Source organism: Mus caroli, unplaced genomic scaffold, assembly GCF_978045245.1.
Source record: "Mus caroli unplaced genomic scaffold, Mus_caroli_1 scaffold_18, whole genome shotgun sequence".
Classification (NCBI taxonomy): domain Eukaryota; kingdom Metazoa; phylum Chordata; class Mammalia; order Rodentia; family Muridae; genus Mus; species Mus caroli.
This window is the reverse complement of record NW_028227273.1, coordinates 29318606-29328225: the sequence shown is the minus strand read 5'-3', so window position 1 is coordinate 29328225 and position 9620 is coordinate 29318606. Positions and strand designations below refer to the sequence as shown.

Genomic DNA, 9620 nt, shown 5'->3' with positions numbered 1-9620 from the left:
AGGGAACCAATCTCTACAAACCGGAAACAGCCTTGGTGCACAGGACTCTATCACTCCTCATACAAAAGAGTAGCAAAGACCTGTAACTCATCCCAACCCTTTCTTTCTAGAAGTTTCTTGTTATCAAAACCCCTAAAGAAACGTGAGCACCAGAAAATACCTGACAAGAACTTCCCACTGCCCTTTAGGTATGAATTTCTATAGGACAATTGCCTGCATTTCCAATGTTGCTGCAGATATCCAAACAGCAAGATTTTCAAGACGGAAAAAGATTGTGAGACTTAACAATCTCCACCCAGAGAATATCTAATTTTGCCTTTTTCTTTAACAAAAAAAAAAAAAAAAATCATGGCCACTCCATGATTTGATTCTTTCAGATAAAAGGTGGGCTTTCTTGTTCCTGATATACAAGCAGAACCATTTAGGCGAACACTTTTGTCTTATTTGATCTTTTTTTTTTTTTCAAATTAAAAATAAATCAGCTATCAACGAGTTGACAGTGTTCTCAGAACATATGATTACTTTAATTCTGAAATGCTTTTTTCGAGTTTCCCCACGAGGGCACCAGAAAATTCACCCACCTTTTCTTCTTTTTTATAAAACTGGAAAGTCGGGAGGTGAAAGATCTCACAGTCTTGCACCAGCTGTTCACAATCCTCAGTGTCCACCTCCAAGAATATCACATCCTCGTGCTTCAAAGACAGGGAATGGAAGAGTGGCTTCATCATTCTGCAAGGGCCACACCAAGCGGCTGAGAAATCCACAGCCACCAGCTTCTCTCCAGCGTCTTTGAGCACCTCCTCAAACTCCTCCTTGTCTTTGATCACTCTCACCAAGCCTTCCTCCAGGGTCTCTATTTCTGCTCCAAGGCCTAAGGGTTTGCTCTCTGAGAGCTGCACATCTTCTTCTGACGACTTGATAATGTTACCTTCCTGGGACTGGATGGTGTCTTCTGGGGACACGGTGATTGCTTCCTGGGACTGGATGGTGTCTGCTGAGGACTTGGGAATATCTCCCTCCTTAGATGGGATGCTATCTTTTGAGGGCTTATGGACTTTACCCTCCTTGGACTGGATGGATTCCTGGGAGGACTTGGAGAGTTTGCTCTCCTTTGACTGGATGCTGTCCTTTAAAGGCTTGTGGATTTTACCTTCCTTGGACTGGATGGTGTCCTGCAAGGACATGGGGATTTCACCTTCCTTGGATGGGACGCTGTCTTCTGAGGACTTGGGCCTGTCCCCTTTCTTGGATTGAATGATGTCTTCTGAGGACTTGGGCCTGTCCTCTTTCTTGGATTGGATGGTGTCTTCTGAGAACTTGGGCCTGTCCTCTTTCTTGGATTGGATGGTGTCTTCTGAGAACTTGAGCCTGTCCTCTTTCTTGGATGGGAAGGTGTCTTCTGAGAACTTGAGCCTGTCCTCTTTCTTGGATTGGATGGTGTCTTCTGAGAACTTGAGCCTGTCCTCTTTCTTGGATGGGATGGTGTCTTCTGAGGACTTGGGCCTGTCCTCTTTCTTGGATGGGATGGTGTCTTCTGAGGACTTGAGCCTGTCCTCTTTCTTGGATGGGATGGTGTCCTGCAAGGACATGGGGATTTCACCTTCCTTGGATGGGACGCTGTCTTCTGAGGACTTGGGCCTGTCCTCTTTCTTGGATGGGATGGTGTCTTCTGAGAACTTGGGCCTGTCCTCTTTCTTGGATGGGATGGTGTCTTCTGAGGACTTGAGCCTGTCCTCTTTCTTGGATGGGATGGTGTCTTCTGAGGACTTGGGCATGTCACCTTTCTTGGATGGGATGGTGTCTTCTGAGGACTTGGGCCTGTCCTCTTTCTTGGATGGGATGGTGTCTTCTGAGGACTTGGGCATGTCACCTTTCTTGGATGGGATGGTGTCTTCTGAGGACTTGGGCATGTCACCTTTCTTGGATGGGATGGTGTCTTCTGAGGACTTGGGCCTGTCATCCTCCCTGTAATGGGCGCTGTTTGTTGCAGGTTTGAGGGTGCTCCCCTGTTTGGGATAGGTGGTTTTTGCCAAGGACTTGGGAGTATTGCTATAGTTGGCCTGCTTGGAGTAGCCCGGAGATTTAGAAATGTTTTCCTGTTTCAGCTGAGTGTTTTTTGATGAAGACTTGGGGCTAACTTCATGTCTGGGATGGGCGGTATTCTCTGAAAACGTGAGGGTGCTACTAACTTGCTGTGGGAGCTCAGAGTCTTCTGTGGACGTATGAAGTGTACTGCTGACCTTGGAAGCAATGGCTTTCTCTTTGGACTGGGCTGTACCCAAGAACTCTGGGACCAAAAAAGCCTCATTTTTGGATAAAACCTGTAATGGATTTTCTGAACAACAATAACAAAATTAATTAATTAAATCAAAATACAAAAAAAAAAGAAAAGAAACAAAAGATTGACTACCTACACCAAGGAAGACATTCTCTTTTTTAAACATTTTAAAAGATTGTAATGTGTGTGTGTGTGTGTGTGTGTGTGAAATATGAATACACCGTAGCTGTCTCAGACCCACCAGAAGAGAGCACTGGATCCCGTTACAGATGGTTGTGAGCTACCATGTGGTTGCTGGGAATTGAACTCAGGACCTCTGAAACAGCAGTCAGTGCTCTTCACCACTGAGCCATCTCTCCAGTCCCAGAAGACTTATTCTTAGAGACCATGAAGGCATCTGATGAACAGTGTACAGATCTAAGTTATGTCACTCATCAGACAGCCAAGCATCAGCAATGACATATGTCTTTCATGTTATAATTCTTGCTTTAACAACAATGTTCCTCTCTTGATTTAATACTGCCACCTGCTCCCTACATTCAGGGCCCCCCAAGGCAACCCCCCTTTCCGTCTTACCGTTGCTGCCCCTTTCATTTGCTTTTCCTCCGTTGTTGAGTGTCATGTCTGACTCTTCAGGGGCTCCTGCTTGAACACTGTTCATGTCCAGCCCCTTGTCCTTATTCTTTTGTTTGTCCTTCTTAAACATTTCTTCTATGGCCAAGCTAAGAACAAAATACACTAACTACTTAACACTCAGGCAGCATCTACAGCTGATGCTCCCAACCAGTACCCCCAACAGTGGACTTTGAGAGCTTTGAGGCAGCCTCAGGGCTGGTAGTTATGTTGTGTGAGGCTGTGGATGTATAAACAGGCATTATTCCCTCAAGTGCAACCAACCACTGAGGTAAGATGCATTGTGATCAGCACCTTAGAGATGGGGACATGAGCCTTAGAGAAGTTACACAGCTAGGCTAGGTCAAGGTTCAAAGCCCATGCTCAGATATTATCCTGGACTCTTTGCCAAATGATCTGTCTACACCAGGAAAATAAACCAACTTTCTTATCATTTTTATCCAGTGTTCTCTCACCCCAGATTTCTCTTTATGACTCATTAGTTATGTTATTCCCTTTTTCTATTACCATAACAAAATAACTGAAGCTATTATGTACCTATAAAGACATATTTTTTTTAGCTCTGAGTTCTTGAATGTCATCGGCATCTCTTTGGCTCTCATGAAGGATTCATCATGGAGATGAGGTCCCAACGATAAAGAAAGCAGAAACGAGATCACATAACGACATAGGAAGCCAGAGCATGGAGAGGAGCTATATATACTCTGCCCTAGTCAGGGTTATATTGCTGTGATCACACTCCATGACCAAGAGCATCTGGGAAGGAAAAAGGCTTATTTGGCTTACATATCCTTAATCAGTCCACTGAGAAAAGTCAAGGCAGGGACTTAAACTGGGCAACATCCTGGAGGCAGGAGCTGATGCAGAGACCATGGAGAAGTGATGCTCACTGGCTTGTTCTCATGGCTTGCTCAACCTTCTTTCTCATAGAACCCAGGACCACTAGCCCAGGGATGATATCACCTACCGTGGGCTGGGGCCTCCTATATCAATTACTAATTAAGAAAGTGCCCCCACAGGCTTGTCCACAGCCCAATCTCCCACATGTAGTTTTTCAACTGGGGAATCTCCCTCTGAGATGACTCCAGTAGTATCAGGTTGAAATGAAACTAACTAGTACTTTCTTACAACTTACTTAGACTCCCTTGAGAACCACCTTAATCCCTCCTAAAGGATGATCCCCCAAAGACACGAGGTCACCTCTTAGCATTCCTATACTAGAAGCAAGCTTCCAACTCACAAACACTTGAGAACAAACTACAGTACTCACTGTAGCTTTCTCCTAAGCATCACCTCTGAGAAGTATCACATGATACCAAACATGTATCTCCTGCTAGACTGTCTTTTCCCTCCTCCATGAGCCCTCCTCGTGTTTCACCATCCTCCTACCTTCTGCCTGAAGAGCAGCTGCCTTGTGGCTAGTCCCAGTTGGATCAGCCATGTGTACCTCACTAGGCATAACTACAGCCGAATTACCTTTCCATAGGCTGGGGTGAAGCTCAATCGTATAGCTTGCCTAGCACGCCTGAGACTCTAGGTTCCATCTTTAGCAACACAAAGTGCATGCATGCTCTTGTACATGTGCATTCACATGCACATACACATATGCACATGCACATGGACACACACACACACTCCTCCTGTAAGTGCAGACCACGCACGTGCAAGTAAGCACGCTCATGTGTGGGTACACACATATGCTCCTGGGCACGCATGTGTGCACACACACACCTTTCAGAAAGAGTTCTGTTATCTTTTTCGAGATAACATGTGCTTGCTTTCCACATTTACTCTGCCTAGCCATCCAGTCCCAAGAATATATGTGAAAATTGAAGTTTTGCATTTAAGACAAAGTTTTAAATTATTTTATGTATATGGGTTTTTGTTTACAGGTCTGTCTGTAGGCACCACTTACATGCCTGGTGCCCACAGAGGCCATAAAAGGGCATCAGGTCCCCCATAACTGGAGTTACAGACAGTTGCAAGTTGTCATGTGGGTGCTGGGAATTAAACCTGGGTCCTCCAGAAGAGCAGCCAAGTGCTCTTAACCATTGAGCCATCTCTCCAGCCCAAGGTCTGCATTCTTAACAGAGACGTATTTCCATGTTTCTTTTCCCACACTATATACTAACAGTCAAAATGAAAGAGGTTGTCTAAACAGTGGCATGTCCATGTTGTCTATAGAAGCTTTGAAACATTGACTAGAAGCGATGTAATCATCTGGGCTTGGATAGCAAACATTCTACTAAGGGGGAAAGGGATGCTGGTATCAGCCCATGCATTTCTTTCCTAATAGAATATACATTCTCTATTCCTTCCTCCCCAATCTTGATCATACCCACCCATTGCCCCTTTCCCTCCTCCTCATGCAATCTCAACACATTTCCCTCCTCACTCCATGTCCGGCTCTTTTCTGCAGCCCACTGAGTCCGATTAGCGCTGTCGGTTGGAACGCTGGCTGGTCTTGCTGGTTTGATCTTGTGTGGCGGCTGTGAGTCTCTGAGTGCCGCAGCCAGGAGACAACATCTCACAGCATTCCTTCCCCTACCACGTGCATCTTTCTTCTCCTCTCTTCTAGGATGGTCCCAGGAGCCTTGTGGAGGAGGGTTGATATAGGCGTTTCATTTAGGGCTGAGTGCTTCTCAGCCCTTTCACAATTGTTGGTGTCATAGAAGGGATATTGTTACACGGGCCTTTGTTCCTTGGATGTGGGCTTTACAAGGCAGCAAAAGATGATGACATTGTGATGTCAATGAGGCTTCCCAGATGAGAGGAAGGGACAATTTCTCTTCCATGCTGTGAGTGGGGAAGCCAGAGGGTAGGCACATATCTGGTCTCTCCCCTCAAGCTAGAAGCATCAGTGTAGATGTTGGCTTCATGTGCCCACAGGAAAGCTGAAAGTCATGCTCTTGATGTTCTCACTGAGGAGTCTCCAGGAAGATCCACATCCACAATAGATGCCATAGCCTATTCAGGATTTGTCCCAGCATAGAAGTGAGTGCAGGCCCAAGACAGTGGGGTAGGGGACACAAGCCTGCAGGGGAAATGCTAAGGATCTGTCCGTCCTGAACATATCTGAGTGAGGCTGGGGACAATTAGACCAATGGACCATGGAGGCCTACAGATGGCAAAGCAGCCGTGCTGCTGGGAAAGGGGATATGGTCAGAGGCAAGAATTACTGTATTAGAAAGAGGACAGTGTCTCCTGGTACATCAAGGGATTGCTTGTGCTTCTCAGCCCAGGGCCAAACAAAGCCAGGCCACACTTCACAAGGGAAACCAGCAAGAGGTCAGAGAGCCTGGCACAGTGAATCCATAGAGCTCTGTGTACCCACCTGTGTGGGAGAGGGAGGAACTCGAAACACAAGGCTGTCGCTACAGCAAAAGCCTTGCTGAAATTCTAACAGGTTCGTTTAATTTGTCATGCCTGCTTCTCTGAGCTCCTTCTTAATCCCATTGAGGAAAGGCTCAAGGGGGAAGATTTAGATTCATTTAAAAAAAAAAAAAGCGTTTGAAGCTGCACTACATCCAACTGTCTTAGCGGGAGCGAGGAAATCGGCCTCTGCTGTGGCTGCTGCCTGGATCTTGGTCATGTGTTAGCTTGGCAGAGCTCTGCTGGGTGTTTTCCTTTTCCTCTCGCAGCTGATGGATTTCAAGGCACTTGAAACACTAATGGTGCTGAAGAATTTCCATTCCACTCGTGGTGTGTTTGCCTTCTGCACAGGCATGTCTCCCGGGCGCCCAGGAACCCTTCTGTGAGTCAGGGTGTGTCTTACTTAGGAAGCAAATAACCAGCTATTTTAAGCACAAGAAGGTTTAGGCAGTTATGAAATAGCCTGAAAGGATCTTATTTGGTCTCCAAACAGTGTGCAGTATGGCAGAACAGACCTGCCCATGGGGCTGCCGCCGCCAAGACTCCAGGAAGACTGGGGGAGGAGGCCGCCACTACCACCACCAAGGTGGGCTTCAAGCACTTTCTGCCAGAGACGCAATCCCAGAGGGGGCCTCTGGATTTCCTCTCAGATCAAATCCAGAGGTGAACACTGGCATTCAGCTCCTGTATTCCTTCCCTCTGGGCTTCTGGAAAGAAAGAGTAGAGCCAGATGTAAATGGTGCCCTCCTTCTCAAGCAGGTTCATGGAAAAATCTAAGTTGTACCTAGCACCCCAGCTGTGAGGGGCCATGACGGCAGCGCTGAGCTACCTGCTAGAAGGAAGCTGGAGTTAGCTCTTGGGAATTCACTCCTGCCTCTTCAGTAAGGGAGTGTGTGGACTAGTCTCACCTATGACGAGCTGGCATAAATTGTGAGCTTTTGATTTATGAAGTTTCCTAACAGAGGAATTAGAAAGCTGATCTGTGGAAGGAAAGACTACACTAACCCCCCTCCCCGCTTTGTCTGTGTTGGTTCTGTTTCCCATGGCTTTGACGAAATGCCTGTCAGAAACAATCGCAGAGTCAGGGTCTGTCAGCTCACAGTTTCAGAGGGTGTTCAGTCACAGAGACATTGTGGGGCAGCAGCTTAAGTGGCAGTGAGAGCCCATGGCAGAGCCTTGTTCATGTTGAACAAAGAACAGGACTGGACACAGGTGGAGGCCATCAAACCCCACCTCTACCATCCTGACCTCACCTCCTAAAATTTTCAAACTTGTCTGCTTGCCCCTGACCTTGCTCTTGCCCTTGCTGGCAGCTTTGTCTGCCCTACTCCTGTGCTTTCACTGGTATTAGAACCTAAGTCTTTGGGACTCTGGCTCAGACTGAAGACCAGCTGAGGCATGGAGCTTCGTGGATGAAACAACTACAGAATTCTTGTCCTTTTCCATCAGGAGACATTGTTGGACGAGCCAGACCATAGGCTGTAAGCCATTCTAATAAATCCCCCCTTTTTAATCTATATATAGATTCATTCTATCATTCTATTCTTAGAGAAGCCTGACTAATACAACCTCTGACGAAAGAAAAGGCAGAGAGATGGAAGGAGCTATTCCCATAAGACGTTTACAAACTGTTCACAGAAGGTGAAAAGGAAAAAAAAAAAAAAAGGCAGAACATTGGAAAGCAAGTGTATAAAGTAAAAAAAAAAAAAAAAAAAAAAGTCTAGAATGCCACCAACCAGGGCACGGTCCTAGCCCCTCAGCCCTCCCGTCCAACCACGCACTGGATGGAGTGGGAGTCACATGGTCTAAGTCTTTCCTCTTCTGCCCAAACATAAGCTGCTTGGGGCTGAGGACAAGCCTTGGTGGCCCTAGCCTCTTGCACAGTGTGCGGTACCACAGATGCTCAGAGACAACTTGTACAGTAGGACTGACTGAAATGCCTGTGTCTTGTGAGTTCCTCCCCTCCCCTGCCTTTTGCCCCTCCGAGGTAATGCCTGACTCATTTTGGTAGAAGAGGGGAGAGGATAAAACTGACATTTTAATGCTAGGCATGTTGTGTTTATTAGTATAAATTACTATCGCTCTCTTCGATGGTACTATTTGAACTTAACTTACATGTGAACCTGCTGTCCCCAAATCTATGATTAGAAGGTCGGGGAGAGGCTAGGTAAGGAGGAGCAGACAGGGAGGAGCGTCCCATGGAGAGGAGGGCAGAACAAGGGGTGAGGTAGACACAGGCTGGCTAGACATTTCACTGTGGGTGAATTTTATCTTACTTGTAGCAAGGTGTGTATTGTCTGAAGGAGCAATGTCCCTCCCTAGGCTCAGTTTTATGAACAGTTTTTTGTTTTGTTGTTTTGTTTTTTGTTTTAGTTGGTAACAGTATTGGTGGTTTGGTATAACCTTACTGGAGGGAGTACGATACACTATGGAGGAGACTCGGAGGGCTTATGGTCTCCCTCCTGCCTGCCACAACTTCCGGTTCACTTGATCTGCTTCACGTTTGTACGTGAACTTGTGGTATCTGCGCCTCCTTCATGTGGAAGGGACACGTGACCCAGCAGCTTCCTCCTCCTCCTCCTGACGCCGTGCCTCCCTGACCATCACGGACTCTCCTCGGTGTCTTAGAAATACATTGCCAAAAGAAACTTTTGAGAAAGTAAGTCCCTTTTGGTCATGGTGGCTTCAGTTTTGTTTGGCTGTGGTATTTTCTCACAGCAACAAGAAAACTAATAACTGATAGGGGTGTCACAGGAACACTTTGAGGAAATGCTCGTGTCTGAGTGGCGCTGCAGCAGGCCCACTTTTGAAGGTTCACGTCTTGTGCCTTCTGCAGTAAGTCTGTCTGAGTTCATTCTCAGCTGTCATTGTAGAATATTGCAGCCTGGGTAAAACATGAAATAATTTATTTCCCACACCCTCACTTTAAATCTGATAAGTCCAAGATCACAGCTGGGTCACCTGGCCAGGACCTTTGTGCCACACCATGTTGTGGCAAAGGCAGAAGCAAGAGAGGATAAGCATGGTTACAAGGGGCCAGATCAGTCTCCTGACCAATATATATAGTAGCCCTGTATAGCCTTTATATAGCCCTGGCTATCCTGGAACTCACTTTGTAGATCAGGCTGGCCTCGAACTCAGAAATCCACCCGCCTCTGCCTCCGCCTCCTGAGTGCTGGGATTAAAGGCGTGCGCCACCACGTCCGGCCGTTAGGGGGTTTCTATTGCTGCAACGAATCACCAGGACCAAAAGCAAGCTGGGGAGGAAAGGGTTGATTTGGCTTACACTTAAACATTGCTGTTCATCATCAAAGGAAGTCAGGACAAGAACTCAAAC

General features: G+C 46.7%; 1 protein-coding gene across 1 annotated transcript; it reads right to left on the bottom strand.

The window, feature by feature from the left end:
- Positions 1 to 509: 509 nt before the first annotated feature.
- Txndc2 (thioredoxin domain containing 2) lies at positions 510 to 5567 on the bottom strand. Its single transcript, XM_085832631.1, has 3 exons — positions 5307 to 5567; positions 2855 to 3000; positions 510 to 2335 (listed from the first exon to the last, which is right to left on the bottom strand). The coding sequence occupies exons 1-3, from the start codon at positions 5309 to 5311 to the stop codon at positions 519 to 521; spliced, it is 1968 nt and encodes a 655-aa protein (XP_085688757.1). The 5' UTR covers positions 5312 to 5567; the 3' UTR covers positions 510 to 518.
- Positions 5568 to 9620: the final 4053 nt, after the last annotated feature.